The sequence below is a fragment of the Fusarium sambucinum genome, chromosome IV (assembly GCF_050947815.1).
Source record: "Fusarium sambucinum isolate potato_lamoka chromosome IV, whole genome shotgun sequence".
Taxonomy (NCBI): domain Eukaryota; kingdom Fungi; phylum Ascomycota; class Sordariomycetes; order Hypocreales; family Nectriaceae; genus Fusarium; species Fusarium sambucinum.
Window position 1 is genome coordinate 863,812 of NC_139291.1, and position 19,893 is coordinate 883,704.

General features: G+C 46.5%; 8 protein-coding genes across 8 annotated transcripts; 5 read left to right on the forward strand and 3 right to left on the reverse strand.

Annotated features, from left to right (window-relative positions):
• Positions 1-31: 31 nt before the first annotated feature.
• On the forward strand, positions 32-1,513 carry FSST1_000307 (FAD dependent oxidoreductase-domain-containing protein; the record flags this gene model as incomplete). Its single annotated transcript, XM_083229126.1, has 1 exon — positions 32-1,513. The coding sequence occupies one exon, from the start codon at positions 32-34 to the stop codon at positions 1,511-1,513; it is 1,482 nt and encodes a 493-aa protein (XP_083090489.1).
• Positions 1,514-1,696: 183 nt separating this feature from the next.
• Positions 1,697-3,666, reverse strand: FSST1_000308 (Zn(II)2Cys6 transcription factor; the record flags this gene model as incomplete). Its single annotated transcript, XM_083229137.1, has 4 exons — positions 1,697-2,274; positions 2,324-3,357; positions 3,404-3,513; positions 3,565-3,666. The coding sequence occupies 4 exons, from the start codon at positions 3,664-3,666 to the stop codon at positions 1,697-1,699; spliced, it is 1,824 nt and encodes a 607-aa protein (XP_083090490.1).
• A 460-nt stretch (positions 3,667-4,126) lies between these two features.
• Positions 4,127-5,662, reverse strand: FSST1_000309 (uncharacterized protein; the record flags this gene model as incomplete). The annotated part of the gene is made up of 1 exon (XM_083229148.1): positions 4,127-5,662. One exon carries the CDS (start codon positions 5,660-5,662, stop codon positions 4,127-4,129), a length of 1,536 nt encoding a protein of 511 aa, XP_083090491.1.
• Positions 5,663-8,352: 2,690 nt separating this feature from the next.
• On the forward strand, positions 8,353-9,336 carry FSST1_000310 (Alpha/Beta hydrolase protein; the record flags this gene model as incomplete). Its single annotated transcript, XM_083229160.1, has 1 exon — positions 8,353-9,336. One exon carries the CDS (start codon positions 8,353-8,355, stop codon positions 9,334-9,336), a length of 984 nt encoding a protein of 327 aa, XP_083090492.1.
• Positions 9,337-9,663: 327 nt separating this feature from the next.
• FSST1_000311 (transcription factor domain-containing protein) lies at positions 9,664-11,501 on the forward strand (the record flags this gene model as incomplete). The annotated part of the gene is made up of 2 exons (XM_083229170.1): positions 9,664-9,685; positions 9,784-11,501. The coding sequence occupies 2 exons, from the start codon at positions 9,664-9,666 to the stop codon at positions 11,499-11,501; spliced, it is 1,740 nt and encodes a 579-aa protein (XP_083090493.1).
• A 301-nt stretch (positions 11,502-11,802) lies between these two features.
• Positions 11,803-14,162, reverse strand: FSST1_000312 (uncharacterized protein; the record flags this gene model as incomplete). Its single annotated transcript, XM_083229181.1, has 5 exons — positions 11,803-12,078; positions 12,127-12,237; positions 12,293-12,592; positions 12,641-13,229; positions 13,309-14,162. The coding sequence occupies 5 exons, from the start codon at positions 14,160-14,162 to the stop codon at positions 11,803-11,805; spliced, it is 2,130 nt and encodes a 709-aa protein (XP_083090494.1).
• A 623-nt stretch (positions 14,163-14,785) lies between these two features.
• On the forward strand, positions 14,786-15,623 carry FSST1_000313 (uncharacterized protein; the record flags this gene model as incomplete). The annotated part of the gene is made up of 2 exons (XM_083229191.1): positions 14,786-15,241; positions 15,375-15,623. The coding sequence occupies 2 exons, from the start codon at positions 14,786-14,788 to the stop codon at positions 15,621-15,623; spliced, it is 705 nt and encodes a 234-aa protein (XP_083090495.1).
• A 115-nt stretch (positions 15,624-15,738) lies between these two features.
• Positions 15,739-19,782, forward strand: FSST1_000314 (uncharacterized protein; the record flags this gene model as incomplete). Its single annotated transcript, XM_083229202.1, has 2 exons — positions 15,739-17,505; positions 17,557-19,782. 2 exons carry the CDS (start codon positions 15,739-15,741, stop codon positions 19,780-19,782), a joined length of 3,993 nt encoding a protein of 1,330 aa, XP_083090496.1.
• Between the last annotated feature and the right edge of the window lie 111 nt (positions 19,783-19,893).

Here is a 19,893-nt window from a genome sequence, read left to right on the forward strand (position 1 = left end):
TCTCAGCTTGCTCGGTATTACCAGGTTCATCATGAGGTCCTTGTCGTTAGCACTTAGTCTCACTCTGGTGTCCGGAGTTCATTCTCTGGCTGTCGCACCTAGACCTCACATCGCAAGAAGTGAAGACTTAGATGAACCTCAGCTCAAAATTCCCGGTCTTCCTCTTCCAAATGCTACAAAGCCTTACTGGCAAGATCCTCCTCACCGCATCGCCAACCACCGCACAACCAAGGACCTACCGATATCTGAGGTCTTTGACTATGTCATCATCGGCTCAGGCATCTCAGGTGCTGCTACAGCCCACAAGCTGCTAGATCGCGATCCTGATCTATCAATTCTTATGCTTGAGGCCCGTACCGCAGCATCAGGTGCATCTGGTCGTAACGGTGGTCATTGCAAGGCTGGCAACTACAACGGTGTAAAGGCCTGGGTGGAAGAATACGGCGAGGATGACGCCCTTAGGCTCAGCAACATGGAACAGGACTGCGTCGATGATGTCCGCGAGTTTGTGAAAGCACATAATGTCTCAAGCGACTTTACAGATGTTGAGACCGCCAGTCTTTACTGGACAAAGGACTCTTTCGAAACGGCAGTCAAGAACATCGAGTTCCAGCACAAATTGGAAGAGAAGCGACCAAATGATGTTCCTAAGAATAAAAGAACTATCATGAAGGGTCAAGACGCTCGTGATTACTGGAAATGGCCCGAAATTGTTGGCGCTGTGACCTTCAAGGCACACACCCAGAACCCATACCTTACCGTCTGTGCCATGCTAGAGTACAGTCTCGACAAGGGCCTTAACCTGCAAACCAACACTATGGCTCTCAACCTCAACCAACTTGGCAAGAGCAAGGATGGAGCCAAATGGGAAGTCAAGACAAACAGAGGTACCGTTAAGAGCAAGAATGTTGTGCTAGCAACAAACGGCTTCACAAATGCTCTGCATCCAGGCATCGCAAGCACAAACTTCACAATGCCTGTCCGAAACCAAGTTGCTGCTGTTACACCCGAGGCCGATACTTCAAACAACACGGTCTTTGAACGAAGCAACAGCTTGGGTGATCTTCACAGCGGTAACGTCTACATCGCTGCTCGTCCACCAGGTTCCAAGGACGCAGGAAGTGTTGTTATCGGCGGTTCAACTCAAATGTCTCCTACGCGAGAGCGATGGATTTCCGATGATACTTCCATCAACGACCAAATCGCGCTTGTCCTTCATGGCGCAGCACGTACAGTGTACGGCTACAAGAACTGGGGCGAGTCCACGACTGTTATCCAGGACTGGGTGGGTATTGTTTGCGAGACGCCTGATGAGTTTCCCTTGGTGGGTGAAGTTCCTGCTGAGGATGGACTCTGGGCTATTGTTTGTATGAACGGTCACGGTATGGCTTGGGCTTATCGCAGTGCTGAGGCGCTTGTTGATATGATGACTACTGGAAAGACTCCCAAGTGGTTCCCTGAACAGTTTAGAGCTCAACGTGCTTGGGAGGTCAAGGGGCATGAGGAGCTGTAAAGTTGGTCTACTAATACATATGATCATAGTATATAGTCTTAAAAACACGTTCAATTTGCATCATGGTTTTCTTCCGTATCAGGGTATTGGTGAATTAACTTGAGGAAACGCGGTATCATGTGTCATTTTAGAGAATCTTTTCTCGCATCCTCAATCTTAGATATGTCCATTAAATTGATCAGGCTATGTCGCTGGCATCTCAAAACTCATGTCGTAGTTAAAGAAGAAATCACCTGGCAAATCAGGAAAGAAATTATCGACCCCCGATATTCCCGTATCAACGCTCTGGTCCATCCCAACACCCAACGGCAGCCCCATGTCCATCAGGACATCTGGTTTCAACGTTTGCGCCATCCTTTCCAACCCGCTAGCCATGAGACCTGCCAAATGCCACTTTCCAGCAGGTTGTGATCGAAACTGTTGTACCAAACCAGTGATCAAATCATATACTTTCTCTTTTGCTATAAGGTCTTGGTACTTGATAGCTACTTTTGTAAGAAACATGGAGGCGAACGCTGTCATGGAATGAACATATGATGGCATGCCGACTATGCCAAGCGTGATATCTGGATCGTGGAGGAACTTGTCGATGATTGTTGTGGCTGCCGTTATACCGTTGAGAGCACAGTCAAGAAAGTAGTGCGGGATATGGTCGTCTTTCGATATCCCGCGGAAGACGTGTGAGTATAGATAGAGTTGGGCAAAGTTGTAGTGTAGAACGACTCCCTTGCGTGGGAAACCACCAATACCAGGCCACTGTTCTGCATGTTGTTAGACACGATCTTCTAAGTGATAAATTTCGTGACGTACCTTGAACTTGATCTGTCCAAAACGCAAACCACTGATCAAGTTGTAGCCTGAAATGCGATATATGGTTCAAATGCAACCTCGGAATCGGTTTGCCCTTATTTGAGCTGAAAAGCTCTCTTACACTCCTCAAAATACTGACCACAGTAGCTTGACTAAGCAACCTCCTGTCTTCGTCATTCGAAACAGCAGATCGGAGAAAGTCTATCGCTCCTTGTGTGGAAGCGTCTTCTTGGACTATAGACGGTCGGCCGTATTGTGTTGCGAGCTGTTGATCACAAACGCAAAGGATATACCAGATTCTCGCACACTCGGCATCCTCTGTACTAGCCTTTTCGATAGCCCTGTCGTAACTGTTGTGAAGGTCGAATTCTGCTGCTCTTCGTATTGCGTGACCTGATAACATCCATGATAGATCGCTTAGCCAATAACAACCAATACACAACGCCCGTAGATAGTCTCTGCTCAGTCGTCTTTCAAATATTGACGTTTGGAATAATCTTCTGAACTCGGAGCTACAAATCGGATACAGATGATCGGCAGTTTGATCATGAAGCGCGGCGACTGTGAGAATCGCCACCAGGAGAAACTGACTCTTCTGTCGCAACACTTGCATCGATTTATATGGACAGCCGATAAGGTAGATGTAAGGATCCAAGCGTTTCTTGTAGAAGTCAAAAAGTCTTTCTGCGTCAGGTAATGATACCAGACGTCTCGTTATTATATCGTCGTTGCCTTGGTTTTGCTGTGAGTCGATATCATCTGGAGATCGGAGAGCACGCAGTTTTGTAAGAGTGTAGAGCGAATGAATAGGAGCATACGGCAAATCGTCATCCTCTGGCATGGGTTTCGGTGAGTTGTCGCGAGATGGGATGTGGTGGCCTTTATTTGATTGAGCTGGTGATTCGTCTTTTGGCCCTTCTGCTGCTGTAATGATGGATGAACGTAGAGGCGGTAGTTCCAGGTCCAGCTTTCCAGCAACCTGCTTTAAAAAGTCATGCATCTGCTCAAGGTCTTGTGCCACATCTTGGGATAACCTGGTACCATGTAAGTGATGTTTTTGCCAGGCGGTGAAAGACATACTGTGACTTTTCATCCAGAATAGTCTGTAGACTCTTCCCCAAAACACAACACAAGCCTTTTTCCGCGCATCGCCGGCAAGGCGGACCATTATCGTCGATTAAACATTTGATCTGTCGAACAGTCAGTATCACAGCATTATTTCGCCCTGCTTTTCATCTCACTTTTTGTCTCCGACACGCTGTACAGGCCTTGACCTTTCTCGAGATCATGGGAGGAAATTGCTGTTCTCCATTCTCAGCTTCTGACCAGCTTCGTTTGGACATGGTGAAGTGGGCGGGTCGATGTACATGAGTTGAGAATCAATGTTTACATATTGCTGTCGTCTGGTTTGTCGGAGTTGAGAAGCCGGGTTTCGGAAATGATTGCCGCAGTTATTACTAAACATGCGGGGTTTAGATAATCCGAGGCGCATCCCGATAATTGACCTAATGATACTATTCCCGGTCTCCCCATAGCCGAACAAACATATTTCACGTCTCTTCTCCATTATTTTGGTGTCTCCAATTTCTCTCCACCAGTTCATGCGAGTTCGTTGCGGGTCTTCTGAGAGGCAGTGGAAATATTAAGCAGTCAAGTCAGGTCCACTTTGCCAGCTAGCAATGCCTCAAGTGAAAGCTGGCGCACACTACGAAATGTATCGAGTTGTCGGATTGTCTTTCATCATAACTGCATCGCCCTATTTTTGTTTTTATTAAACTATCTTACATACATTTGCGTTGACTTTCAGTTTTCCTGCAAGTACCTAGGCTTATCAGGGTCAAATCCAACAAGACAGTTAACAGTCTCGTTTCCTTCACCACTGTCATTAATCTGATCTCCCTTGGGCCAACGCCATTTACCAGTCAATTTGATATACCCATCCATAGCATTGTTAAGGTTGTGCCCAATCTCGAGGGCCTCGGCAGCACGAGTATGAGAGTAGTAGGTCAACAGACTCTGTGCCGCCTTTCTCTCACCCTGCTGAATCATAGTCAAGGCCGTCTTTTCAACCCAGCCCTCAAGTTGAGCGCGAGATGCACTCTCAAACTGCTCAAACATATCTGTGACAATTGGGTGGTACTTGTTGGGTTCTGAACACATGTAGTATAGAACTCGCTTGAAGATCCGGCCAGCGAACTCGGAGGCTTCTTGTAACTGATAATCAGGGTTGAGGAAGCTGCTGGATGCTCCGGTTGTCAGGTAACGGTGTTCACCGAACTCAGGTGGAACTGATTGGACTCCGAGCCACCAAGGGACAAATGGTGCTGCAACAGAAGTGGCTGGGGCATTCCAGATTCGCAACATATCTCGGTCAATCCCATCATGAAGGCTGACGACTTGACCGTATCCAGCCTCGTCATCAGCAATTCGAGGGTCGCGAACTCTCTGCATCATTTTGGCCTCTGTCAAGGGAACCATTTCAAGAGTAGCGTTCTCCAAAGCTGCCTGAGACATGAACTTGTATCCTCCATCACGAGCCTTGTAGCGAGGATCTTGAGGACCATAGGCGTCGAAGATGTTGAATGGCTTGCCTGAAGTCTTGTTCCACCAGCCTTGCTCAACGGCAAATGATACAATGTTGTCAGAGCCAGCATAGTCAGGGTTATCCTTGAAATCGGTGGGAAAGTCTTCGATGTAGCCGGGGTAAAGGACCTTGACATCGTTTGGTCCAAGACGCTGGGCAGCCCATAGTTTTTGACCACCAGCCATTTCCCAAACAACCCATCCCTCGTCCTTGTCGGCGATGAGATGAGAGTTTCCACCATACGTAGCTTCGCCGTATTTGGCCATCAAATCGCTGATAATCTCAACTCCCTCGCGAGCATTGCTGGCTCTCTCCATGACAATTCGTGCGAAATCACTGTACTGGACACCGCGCTGAGGATTGGGGGTCATCTCAAGAAGCTCATCACGATTGTCGGCCCAAACATCGCGGACAGTAACGCCCTTCTCATTCAGACCACCATTGGTCAATGGCGCAGGGAAGCCCTCAAAGTCGGAGTACTCCATACTCATGTATCGGAATGTGTGGTTAACTTGGGGAATCTGAATGAGCTCTCCAGGGAAGGTAGCATCTTTAGTGACGCCGACAGTTATTGTCGAATTAGGTTGGTGGTCTTGAGCTGGGAAGAGTTGAAGCCAATGGCTGGAAACTTCCTCTCCGGTGCCACCGACTATGACGCTGCCGTCTTGGGTGAGGTTCTTGCCGACGTAGAAGGCATAGCTGGCTGTTGCTGGGCAGGCCAGCCAGGTGAAGGCCAATGCAGCGTAGCCGATCATGACTCTTGGTAAAATTGACACGACAAGAGAGCCAATTGAATGAAGACGAAAGAAAGTCCAGAAGAAAAGCGCATTACATCGGGGCTTACAAGTTTATAGCTTCAAGACCCCCGCACGTGATCGTCGCTCAATTACACTGAAAGAGTATAGCAGCACCTAGAACCATGGCAGTGAGAGTATACCAGGTTCATGCTAGCAATGGGTTCACGCTAAGAAAGAACTTTGAGCAGTGGGATTGGCGAAATTACCTGGTCTCTTATCTTAAATGAGGCATTTGCCTGTAGAAAACTTACCCTAGGCATCTAGGATAACATATCGGCGAACTTTCTGAGTGGTTTGTCGTACCTAAATCTGGGTCCGAGAATAATTCGGCGAATATGCCTTCACCATATAATTTCAATGCCTACCCTGTAACTATGATGGGAAGACGAGAAACGCAGTCCATTCTACTTTTTCTCTTTCATGACAATTGTAACCTAACCAATGTCTTCAATAGTATCAAACAAAAGTTGTGCGGTCTTTTTAACATAGGACCTCATAGAAATATCTGTGCAAAATATTTGTTCCGCATCATCTAAATTTGAACCTACTCCTCTTGTATAGTAAAATCACCTTCAAAGACAATGGCACCCCAGAAGAGGCAGCCTAGTTTCATCCCATCTTCATCTTTGTCCACACATTTACCGTCTTAGAAATACAGACTTTAATGGTATTACACGAATGCTATGACCTCTACCAATTATAGCCACTTGTGTTGCGATACAGGGATAGAAGTCACAAACCGATTCAAGAATGCAAGAAGCAAAGACGAGTTCGCAACGATAACAATGATCAAAGGTGTCCTGTCGCGTGACAGATTGCGACGCGTCTACAGCAGCCTTATGTCTGAAGATGTCATTCTAGCCTACGTTGGCGAGCAACATTTTATAGACATGGCTGAAGAGAAGAAGCTTCTTCACTTTTTGGCGGTCTCATGTGCGCTGAATGCTCAGTCAGGGCGGCCAAAGCCTTCATCCAAAAGCTTGTCCTAGCCGAAGAAGCGCGGAAGTGGCCTCAAGAAAACCCCTACCTTTTTGCAATATCGTGGTCGGTGGCCCTGGAATTGCCGAAATTCGTAACGACGACCAGGGAACGCTTCCTTGGTTGTCAGGGCAGAATATCGGACGGGGCGCATACGGCGTTGTATTCAAGGTTGAAGTTGCTGAGGGTCACTTGACCAAGGTTCGTGACTTCAATCAGCCCATTGGAGAACCGGAAGTCATTGCTCGGAAAGAATTCATAATAGATACTGCGGAGGAAAGCTTCCAGAAAGAGTGACAACTCAGGAAAATCGTCAATAGCAGGTGGACCCACGACACTATTGTCAAATCTTTCGGCACAATTGAGAGCGAGGGGCATCCGCCAACGTTTATTCTACTCATACCAATGACAGATATGGACCTCGGTAAATTTATGGAGCAGTAGAAAACGACACAGTCACACGACAAAGGATTATAAAGGCTGCGATGGGCTTCGTCGATGGTCACCGGCAAGCTTCGCAGCCGCAACGCATATCTACCAAAAGAAACTGAGGACAGAGGTAAAACAATGAGTGAGAAGAGTAATAAATGGTCTCTTGACTGCATTATCAGTCTCCTTTTTACATTTATGGAAAAGGGACATCGAGGGATCACCCCTTCCAAGAGTCTCGAGACAAGTACTCTAACATCTCGGCCGATGTATTAACAAGACAATTTCCACTCACTCTATCAATAGAGGTTTAATAAAGCAGCGTAACAAGCTGATAGAAATATTTAAAGAAAGAAGCGTTATGGAAGGTGATATCATGTCGCTCATACTAACATGTCTGGAAAGGGAGGTACTGGTGATTGGCCAAGATCAGCGATGCGGTACCACGTAAATCGTCCAGCGCCTATTCAAGATACTTGAGAGATACAAAGACATGAAAACCATCCCTGCCCAAATCTTCCACACAGTGCCATTCATTTGCCAAGATAGTCAAACAGTTGACGGGGTCAACTTTAAGCGGATCACGCAAGCCAAGGGTTGGCCATCAGAACAAGAGGTTGGCCACATAGACCGGCATTAGTCAATGGCGGCTGGACATAGAGAAGGGGAAGCGCTTCAGCGTGGGATGTTATCAAACGCTATCGCCGAAAGCCATCACCGAAAAGTCATCGCCGAAAGCCATCTCCGAAACTCGTAACCGAAACTTATCGTCGCAATGATATGTAATGATCGGATGCAACTAATTGACTGATTCCATTAGTATATGAACCACATACTCCACTCTATTGTCCCCAGAAGTCAAACATTTTCGTAATGCTGGATTATCACGTCTGCAATAAAGTTCAAATTCCATTCAACGGGGTCTCCACAGGATCGTCGTTCCCGAAATATGTGGGCTTCATCGCCGAAAGTGACATCACATTCAACCCCAAGCCCATAAGGGAGAGGAAATTTAGGTTAAGTGGCGCTTTTTAAAGCCGAAAAGATAGCTTTACTTTCAGCTTCTTGTTTTACCTACTAAGAAATAAATATCAAGAATTCAGTATATAAGAGTGTTTACTCAGTGCCTGTCGTTTCTCAAAATCATCAATACAAGTCATTCGATCTATCTGCAGCCTTTAAAAAAGTATATCTGATCTATATTCTACCTTCGTATTTGATCTCATCTGTCACAAGCCAAAATGGTCGCACATGGCAAATACACTACCGAGAAGGTGACTTATCGGTCCCATGGCGAAGATATCGCTGGTGTGCTCTACCGCCCCACAAACATTTCCAACCCTCCCGGAATCGTCATTATCGGGCCCTACTCTTTTATCAAGGAGCAAGCGCCACTTCAGTATGCGACTCGACTGGCTGATGAGGGCTACGCAGCTCTTATCTTTGACCCTCGCACTGTGGGTGAGAGTTCCGGAATGCCGCGCCGACTTGAGAACCCCAAGATGAAGAACGAGGATGCCGTTGCAGGACTCGATTATCTTGCTGGGCGAGGCGATGTGGATAAATCAAGACTCTTCCTCGTCGGTGTATGCCAAGGCGGCCCAGAGTGCCTCGACATTGCATCTTATGATGATCGAGTCAAGGGAGTGGCTTCGGTCACTGGCTACTTTCGTGATCACGAAACCGACATCTACATGATCTGCGCTGGCTGTGTGGATTGGCAGCCAGGAGCTGATATTGCAACTATGAAAATGCCTACACCGGAGCAAGGCGAGGCTCTTCTCAAAGCCCGTCTTGAACGAGCCAAGAAAGCCCGAGACCTTTACGAGAAGACTGGGGAGGTTACATATCAGCCGCTGGTTGACGCAAAGGTCGCTGACCCTGACACGGGATCTACCGCTGGACTGCCAGGTCCTGTTGTCTGGTCTTGGTATGGTCCATGGACACTTAAGGGTTTCGAGAACCGTTACGCCGTGATGAGTGATTTGGACCACTTTTCCTACAGTACTGTTGAGGGAGTTGCAAAGTTAGACAAGCCCGCCCTTGTCATTCATGGAGATAACTGTATGAACGGTGCCGCAGCAAAGCGACATTTCGACTCCATCCCTACCAAGAACAAGAAGCTTATTTGGGATAATGATGTCTCACACTTTCAGCACTACGATCAACCAGAGTGTGTTGATCGTAATGTGGGTGAGATTGCAAGCTGGTTTGAGAAGATTTGAGAAGATGACAATCGGTTAAGGAAGTTTTTAACTTAAATTGACTACTGTATATCGTTGAAGATGCAATAAAATGAGTTTTAGAATCACGTCCGAAAACATTAAAGGATAGTAACAGGTCGGGCTTTGTGGTGGCTGACCTAAGCGGGGTTAAGAAGTTCCAGGGGAAACTTAAATAGGTCTCTAGTGCACTGTAGCCCAACACTTTCTTTAACGCTTCGTATGTCTTCAATCCAGCACCAACGTTGAAAGATTCACAGCTATGCTGACGGGAAACGGGAGCGTCCAAGGGCCTGCACGACGCAAGCGCCCTACGATATCTTGTCGAGAATGCCACAGACGAAAACAAAAGGTACCAATTAGTACTTGCACTTCACAAAGGATTCCAGCTGACGTCACAGTGCAACCGTCGCCAACCATGCGCTCATTGTATTAAACGAGGTAAAATAGACGCTTGTCTCTATGAACTCGACGGCGACCAAACGGGGCCCTCGTTAACCCCTGTCGAATTTGAAGATCAGGCAATGCTAAGCCTATCTGAATCGACGTCGGAGACCATCTTTCCTACTCCGAGCTCTTCTGGAGATGAGATCAAAACACTGGGTTACGCCAATCACACCATGGGAACCCAAAACATCATCCATCTCGTGGATAGCCAAATCTCTCAGGGCGAATTATACGGAACAAAAAACTCATGTCAGAGTGAGACCACCTCAAGGCAGTACACAAGCATCATTCGGGAACTTCCATCTCGAAGGCATATAGACATTTTAGTGGAAGCCTTCTTCGAGAATGTAGCGTGGCATTACGATATCGTGGACAAGCCTACAGTCACCGATCAACTTCTCCAATGGCGTCGTCTTACCCATGCTCAACTTAAACAAGCACCAGCCAGCTTACCAGACAACCTTCGACCTTTCCCAGCACTACTCTTTCAGGTATTGGCACAATCTTTGCTATTCCAACCAATAGATTACAACGAATGTCTCGACGACTTGAAATACGCCGCCGACATGGAATTATCTGATCGGGCAGCTGAGTACAGCGATGCCGGTTGTCGCCTTGCAGCCTTATTTGGCAAAAGTGATCTCAGCATCACAATTTTACAGGCTGAATTACTACGTGCTTGTTTTGAAAAGACCATTGGTGTAGTAATAGAGGCATGGCACACGCTCGGAGTTGCTATCCGCAGCGCTCAAGAGTTAGGTCTACATCGGATAGAGCCAACTGGAAGCCCAGCAGATCTTGACTTGGGCCACAAAGTGTGGCTTGTTCTGCATTTGTGGGATGCACATATGGCTATTGTTCTTGGAAGGCCAATGTCGACAAGGCTAAGTCCCAACACGGTGCCTTTACCGGTATCATGGGGTTCCGGCTCCAGCGCGCTCCAAAAGCCACAACCTCGTGATGTCATTTTGTGTGGCTACCACACTGCCTACCAATTCCTACAGGACATCTATGTTCTGAGGGACATAGAGGATTGTCGTCCGCTTGTCGAGGACATTCACCAATTACTGCTCTTAAACATCAGAAATCTTCCCGCATGGGCTGTCCCTGAAAGACCACGCCAAGGTGAACCCCCGTGGCTTTCTGCCGCATTGGAAACAATGCAAACCGAAATTTACTTTGTGATATTTGCCTTGCACCGGCCTTTTATCTTTGCAGAACCCAGCAGTCGGCGTAGAGCCTTTGACGCGGCATTGCAAATTCTGGTATCACAGGCCCGCCTCTTCGACCAAGCACCACCTTCACAGTACAAGTCTTTCACGTTTGTGTTCGCAACGTTCGATGCTATGGTTCTTCTTGCAGCTGTGCATATTCACTTCAAAAGTGAATTCCTGGATGAGTTTCCTACAACGAGAAAGAATCTGGAATGGGGTTTAGAAAGGTTGAACCATTTGCGATCTGCCAGCAAACTTGCCAATTCTGCTTTCAACGTTGTTCGAGAGCTTTTCCAAAAAGTCCTAGCAGCCGTCTTACCAGTGGAATCGTATTGCCGCGTTGGAATTTCAGAAAATGGAGATTCAGAAAACGGCAACCTTACAGCCGTTGAAGCAGAGATATTACAAGCGTTCTGGAGCGACAGCGTACAATTGGGTTTTGGTAATGTACTTCCACCGCAACCACTGAGTAGTCTCCTATCAAATGCATCGTCTCACCCGTCCTGAGCAAGGACTATACCTTTGGATGAACTGGTTTAATGTTACTTTGTAATTGATTGTTAAATTTCTTTTATAGTTGTGAAATACCATGAGATTGCTAAAGTTATGTTGTGCGATGAGATAGGTATGTCATCCAGGGGGCATAGGAATGTGAAGCAATATACTACGATAAACAAATCTAGAGATACTTAGAATGCAACACCGGTTTTGTAAACTTATTTGAAATCATGACCTATAAAATTGATCTCATCTTTAAAACACACTGGCTTCTCTATTGTCTCGTAATCTTGCAGGATCGGGTTCAAAATCACGCATTGGAAGGTGTCGTTCTTTTTCTTTCTGGCAGCCTTGGGCGAAGTTCCCAGATAGATCTTGGCCACTCTCGTAACTCCCTCCATGTGGCCTTTATCAGTCTCGACAATGTCACGTTGGGGTTTTCGCTTCCTACATGCCAGGCAATGCCGAGTACCAATGCATATGTGAGTAGCGGCATCACAATGAAGCTATTGCGGAAAGCCGACGGCTCTGGCACAATTTCACTTCCTTCTCTTGGATTGTTCAAGAAAGGCAATGCCCAGAACGTCTTTTATGTCAGTACCCATCTTCCAAGTCCATCATAAGGGGTGCCTACCGCTAAGAAGCTGACTGGTGTGAAGAGAACCGTGACGACAGTGAACACATAAATGGCTTGATTCAATGCCATGGCTTTGGTGGACTCGCGGAGAGATGTTGCGTTGAATAGCTACAATCTCAGTATTAGCAATATTATCATGTGTCATGGAAGGAAAGATACATACACCATCGCGGAGACTGTTAATCTCTTCAGTCTTCTTTTGAATGCGCCTCTGTACTGGGCCAGCTCTTTCCTTCATGTATCTGTCAGCAGCACTGAGATTCTCCGTTGACTGAAACGAAGAGAAAACAGGATGTTTGAGAGACGAGTCGTCTTTTAGCTCTAGCATGCTGCCAACTACTTCGTTTATCCACTCATCCATGATCCGCAGAAGCTGCAGAGCAACAAAATAGTCTCTAGACCGATTGAAAGACTTGTCAAACATGAGATCCTCGATGCGGTCTCGGTCATCAAAGTCACTTAACTTTTCTCAACCATCAGTACAGAACGTCCGATTTGATCTCTTACTTACATTGACATGGACAAGCTCATCTATGCTATCAAGTGTCTTCCTCCAAGCTTCCATAGAAAGCTCAAACACTCTGCAAATCTCGATCAGATATTGGGTGATGTGAATGGTCTTTTTCTCAAGTTTGAGCCCGTAGCGATCCAAATACATCTGTGTTATCCCTGGCGAGTGAGGATAGCTCGAATATAGAGTATTATCGGTCATAACCAATATATGAAACATATTTCTGTTGTCGAGCAAGAATCGAAAGTTGATCTGCGCTCGTTTCTCTTGCACGTTGATCTCTGATAAGCATTGTCGAATAGTCGCAGTTTGCCTCTCGCTTAATAGAAAACTATTGATTCCGGTCTCGTGCTGAGACTGGTCACTGCCTGGTTCAAAGTAGCGAATCTTCCAATGTATACCAGACAAGTGCCAAGGGGTTACAACGTATCCGCCGCGGAAGTTGGGTGAAAAATAGGATAAACTCAGCTGCAAGTCGTTTTTTTCCACGTCTGCTGTACTGAAAGGTTCACTGTCACTTGTTGAAATAGCAAAACAAGCCAGCGTGAAGTGTTCAAATCCCTTGGAATTACCACTAGGGTTACAATAACTACAGGACGAATCAGTTATGTATTCTGATGCTAGAACATGGGAAATGAATAGATGGATGGTCTCTCTTATTTACTTACACTATTTTGCCCCGAATAGGGCTTCTCGGGTTCAGAGTATCGTAACCTTCAGCAGCGTCAAAGCACCAGCGATGCCAAGTGTCCTCATATCCGGAATACATAATGCTTTCAAGACGGGACGTAGCAAAATCGTCCTTGTACGTCTCGTCGACATCCGCCCAAGATGGAGATACCCATGTTGGAGAATCTCTTCCGTCGCTCTTTACTATAAATTGTTTCACTGCCTCGATACCACGATGTCGAGGCCAAGCCTGGCAGATGCTTGATTGCGCCTTAGCAACTTCTTTGGCGTCTTTCTCGGTTCTCGACTGTTCATCCCACGCCAGATTCATGGTTGCATCGTCTGTCTTGAAGCGCAGGGTCGTTATGCCGCAGCTGTCAATAGATATATTTGGAACATCTTCTGTACCAACACCCCACTTAAACAGCATCTTCTTCTTGATCAGTTCAAGGAATTTGGCTTCTATTCTGGGTGAAAGACGTTCAGATCCAACAACTTCGCTCCAGTGGATGTCAGGTTCAAAGTCGATATCAGACCCATTTGAAGAGATGCCTGAACCGGTCGCAGATCGTATACTCTGATCTTCTGTCTCTGAAACGTGGCTGCTCCTGTCACCTCGTTGTTGAGATGGCTGTTCCAACGATGATGAGCTTTCATTCCGATCAGGCTGCTCATCGGGTGCCTGATCAGCATTGCTTTGGTCTTGAGAGTAGGGCGTGCCATCCTTGTGATGTTTTATGTTTGGGTTCTTCCGCTCTATTGCCAGAGCTTGGCCTGCAAGAATCTTTGATGGAGAATTGGTTTCGCTACTATTTTCCTTCGCTAGGCCAGGTTCTGGCAATTCATGGGCCATTGTCGCGTCTCTGCTTGGGGAGGCAATTTGCAGGTTGAGTAACTGGCGCCGAACCAGGTGCTTCATCCAATCATGGCATATCTTGTCGCGGGGCTTGTTGCAGGGATATCAGCCGCAGCTGAACTATTGAAGTAGCCATCAGGGAATTTGAAACATTGGCCAGTGGAAGCATAGGCTACTGGGTGGCAGAAAAAATGGCCTCCTAAGTCTTAGGATATACAAATAAGTAGTCTAAAAACTATAGCCTAAGGGGCATAAAGTGGCCCACTAATTTTGTCTCTTATGCTTCCAGCAGTCAATTTTTTTGATGCTCTGAGGATAGGAAACGAGAATAGTAGGTCAGTTTATGCTACTTAGGTCAGACCTATTAGTCTGTTTTGTCTATCCCCTAATGCCTGGAGGCCAATTTTTCTCGTGCGGGCAGTGTAACAATCCCCCGGTCACCTTACGTGTCTTGGCCACATATAGATACGTAGGGGCATATGCGGCTACATGCAGCTTTCAGCTACCAAACTCAAAGAACTTGTTATGTGCCTGGTGTCAGAACGTACTAAGGTACTTAAGCCTGTGCCCCCGCCCTTTTCTCTGCCTTCCTCAGTTAACGCTCCAGCGCTCTTGCCAAAATGAAAGACTTTCGTCGCAGATTGAAGCAGAAGTTTCGCTCCAACGATGGCAATTCTGGAAATGCCCTGGTGGAGTCCACCCCTACTGCTCCACCAACCCAGGAACTATCAAGCCTCTCAGAGCGACTTTGGATCAAGGCCTATGATGACCTGAAAGACAAAGAATCCGATCTAGTCGAAGCATATGAGAAGATACTTTTGAAGGTACAGACTGAGTGGGCAGAAGTCACGCCTCCAAAGGTCGACACCCTTCAACACTGTAAGAGCGACAAGTCTCGTCAGATGTGGATGATGGTCTACACGGGACTGGAAAGAAGCAAGGCAAACTATAAAGAGACTGCGTCAAACTTCATAGAAGTGATCAACAACATCAAAGACTTGGTCGATAAGGTGGTCAAGCAATCGGCTGACGCTGCCTCGAGTGTGGTATGGTTTGGCGTGAGTCTTGGTCTCGAGGTAAGGCCTAACCCCTCCCCTAGGGTACAAGAGACGAAACTAGTTGGCTATTTTATGCTACTTAGGCCATGTTTCTTAGGCTACTTATTTTTCTACTCTAAGACTTAGGAGGCAACTGCTAACAAAATCACAGATCCTCTCGAATCCAATGAAAGAACCGGGTCTGAACAGGAAGGCTATCGCATATGTTCTATCAAAGATGGAATGGTATTGGAATCTTACCGACGTGGCCCTGAAAGCTGATTTACCTAATGATTCCAGTGTCGCTAATATTGCAGGAGAAGACACAACAGGTCTTTCCATCTGCTCGGAGAACGGTGAAATTACAATGAATCACAGACATGCAAGTTTCATCGCAAAGAGTCCCGAGAAACCCAGCTAACATTTTATTGATCAACTAGGGCCAAGGAAAAGCTCAACTGGTACCCAATCATGCGTTAAAAAACAACCTTGAAATTCACATAGTGGGTTTCTATAAGAAGCTCCTTATGTTTCAAATGCAAAGTGCCTGTCTTTACTATCGGAATTGGGCATCTGTTATTCTCCGAGATATGGTCAAGCTAGATGACTGGAAAGGAAAACTCGAAGAACTGAAGGAATCAGAAGCTGCTATTCGAAGAGACATCAAGCAATTCAACAGTGAAGAGGTCAAATGCAAACTTTCTGGAATCGAGAACAACTCAACCCTTCAAGCAGAATCCCTCGAGAACATTTACAGTGCGATACGAGAGGAAGCCAGAGTTGGGGAGAAACATGAACGAGACGACAAGGATAAAGACTGTCTCAGAGCTTTACATGTTACGGACCCTCAGTTTAATAAGCAGAGAATCCAGAATCGAAAGCGCGGGCCACTAACACAGTCATGCGACTGGATTTTCGCTAGTACTGCCTACGAACAGTTCATCACCGACAACTCGAATCGAATCCTGTGGATTAGCGGTCTTCCCGGAAAAGGAAAAACGATGTTAGCTTGTGGGATTATCGACAAGTTGAGGCAGTCTTTGAAGCCACTTGCTTTCTTCTTCTGTGAAGCTTCCGCCGCAAAAGACAAGATGTCTGACGAAGCTGGAGCCATCCGAGGGCTGATCTACATGCTCCTTGATTATCAGCCGTCTTTGATGCCAATACTACGCCCTTACTACGAAAGGATGGGAGACACCCTCTTCAATAACATCAATAGCAGTATAATCCTGGTTGAAATTCTGGCAAAGATGTTGCAGGATTCAAGTTTGCACGAGGCTATCATTGTTATAGACGCTCTCGACGAGTGTGATGGAAGATCTCATCTGATCAATGCCATCAATGACCTGTCGAGGTCGTGTCCTACCAAATGGATTTTGACCAGCCGTCCTTGGCCTGAGATCAGAACGGAACTTTCTGATGCCCAAGGCCTGATCTCACTCAATCTCGAAGATGAAAAGGAGTCGGTTTCCGAAGCCGTGAAATCCTACATAAAGACCACGGTAGACGACTTGGCAAAGAAATGGGGAGATGATTCAGAACTCAAAGCAACTATCTCTGAATACATGTACTCACACGCTGACAACACATTTCTTTGGGTTTCTCTCGTCTGTCAAAACCTTGCTAGCTCAAGCATCCCCAAACGTCGCGTTTTGGATGAACTCAAAAAGTTTCCCGTCACTCTTGATTATTTGTACCACGCTATGCTCGAGCGAATCATGAGCTCAGGAGAGGAAGATCGGTTGACCCAAATTCTGGCTACAGTATGCATTACTTACCGACGACTGACGCCAGCTGAACTTACGACTCTCATGGGCGGTATGGAAGAAGACGATGTAGCGGACGCAATCGCCTGGTGCGGCTCGTTTCTCGACTACCAACATGGCGAGATATTTCTTATTCATCAATCGGCCAGGGACTTTTTGCTCAACAAGGTGCCTGAAAAGATCCTCCCTCAAGGCATCGCGCTCCATCACCATGCTATATCTTTGAATTCTCTGCAAGCTCTTTCAGCTAGTCTTGAACGAGATATTTATGAATTAGGTACCGCCGGACTGGCCAGTTTTCCAATCACGACCCCTAGCCCTGATCCTTTAGCCCCAATTCGATATTCTTGCATCTATTGGGTTGATCATCTAAAGGCCTCAGGGCCCCATGGTGGAACGAGTGGTCAAGAGCTACAAGAGAATGGTATTGTCCATCAGTTCTTTAAGACAAAGTATTTGAATTGGCTAGAGGCACTTAGTCTCCTATGCAGAGTTCCAGAGGGGATTCTAGCTGTCCAGAATCTCGAAACACTAGCTGTAAGTTCCTGACTTTACAAATCTTTAACCCTTTTTCTAACGTGTTTCCAGGGGCACATTGAATCAATGCAACTGGCCGAATTGCTCCAAGATGCTCGTCGATTTGTTCTCTTTCATAAACCCGCCATAGAGGTCGCTCCGTTGCAGGTATACGCTTCAGCACTTGTTTTTAGTCCCACCAGAAGCTTGATCAAGCAACTGTACGAGAACGAATCTTCTATCCACATCATTCCTTCCATAGCTGCGGGAGTAGATTGGAATGCGTGTCTCCAGACAATGGAGCATAATGCATATAGATCGTGGCATAAAGTTAGCTCGGTATGCTTCTCTGCTGACGGCCAGTGGTTAGTTTCAGGTTCAGCAAGGGATACGGATACGGGTACAGCTAATGTCAAAGTCTGGAGTACGTCTACAGGTCAATGCTTACAGGTTCTTGAGGGTCACAAGTTTCAAGTTGAGGCTGTGGCACTCTCACCCAACAATCTCCTGTTGGCGTCGGGCTCAATTGACAGCACTGTCAAGATATGGAATCCGATGACAGGCGAATGTACAAATGTACTCCTTGGTCACAGTGGCTGGGTTGCTTCACTGTCGTTCTCCCCAGATTCCGCGAAAGTAGCATCGGGTTCAGATGATGGCACGGTCAAAGTATGGCATACTGCCACAGGAACCTGCTCCAATACACTTAACAATAGTGACCAGGCTATTATTTCAGTTGCTTTTCTATCTGGAAACGAGCGATTAGCCTCAATTACGAGACATTGTGTTAATTTCTGGGATGTATCTACAGGAAGGCTAGAAAGCACAGTTGAGTACGAACAGTGTTCGGTTATCGGCCCTGCTTTTGCAGCAAATTGCTTACAAGTAGTAACCGCACCGCAAGACAATATCCTCAAGATCTGGGGTTCGTTTCCAAACGAATGTTTGCACACAATTCACAGTTACGATCCGGTTGATTTAGTAGCATTGTCATCGGATGGCACACGACTAGCGTCAGCATCAAGCAACAAGATTGAAATATGGGATACACACATCGGCCAACATCTGCAAACTCTGGAAGGACACTCCCGCGATATTTGGTCATTGGCCTTTACGCTGAATGGACTGCAGCTTGCATCAGGGTCCGCAGATGGCACAATCAAGATATGGGATATTATTGATAGTCCGAACCCACCGATCCAAAGTAGGCAAGAGAGTCCTTCAAATATTATTAGACATATCCAGGTATTGTCTGATAGTATTTGTCTCTCCGCCGATATCGATATCTCGGTTTTGAATGTGTGGGACAGAAACACAGGTGCATGCCTAAGAGTGTTTCGAAACCACCAAATTGAAGGACCAAAGGTCATTCTGACCTTGCCTTCATCTTCGGATGGCACAAGGGTGGCACTGGCATCAGACGAAGGGTATCTCAACATTTGGGATGTATCTACAGGGTCACAGACGCAGAAATTCAAGGGAGAATATGGCGACATCACTCGCGCCGTTTTCTCTTCAGACGATGCATTTCTAGCCTCTGGATCGGCTAACGGAGTTATCCAAATATGGAACCCAGTCACGGGTACCTGTCTGCAGCCATTTCGTGATTGCTGCAATTCTAGTGTCAAGCTCCTTGCAATTACACCCGACAATATGCGGGTAGCCTCTGTCTTTGCTGATAATTCCATCAGTATATGGGATGTTGCTAGCGGCCTTTGTCGGTGCACCTTTGATCTATGCAGTTACGACCTCGTTTCGGTGGCATTTTCTTGTGATTCGAAACGGTTAGCATTGGGGTCAGCTAGGGGGCTTATATACATCATTAATGGACAAGACGGCTCAGACCGACAAACACTTGACGATGACTGTCTTCTTACATGGGGATATCATGTTAGAATATTAGCGTTCTCGCCAGACAACACAATGCTTGCTTCAGCATCAATGAGTAGTGTGAAAGTTTGGGACATAACCGCAGAGACCTGTCTGTGTACGATAGACCGACCTTTTTTTACTCGACTCTCGTGGGACCCTCATGACGACTCTCGTCTACAGACTGACTTTGGAGACTTTGATATCCCTCGTTTCCCAACCGAACAATCTGGCCAATCAGCTACAGAGGTAGTTCTGGCAGGATTCAGAATTAGTTCCGATGGTGCATGGATTCTGGGACACGGAAGACCCATTCTTTGGCTCCCATCAGAATTTCGTCCAGGACCAGCGGCAGCAGTGCGAGATAGTGACGTTTTCATTAGCAGTCATTCGGGGCTGTTTTACTGGTTGAGGTTCCCTGCCATGTAGCAGAAACGTTGGCCTCCAAATTGGTTGGCAAGTTCATGATTCTTAGACTGTAGTTCTTAGACTGCTTATGTTTCTGCTATAAGACTTAGGTCTCTTATGTTTCTAGCTTCC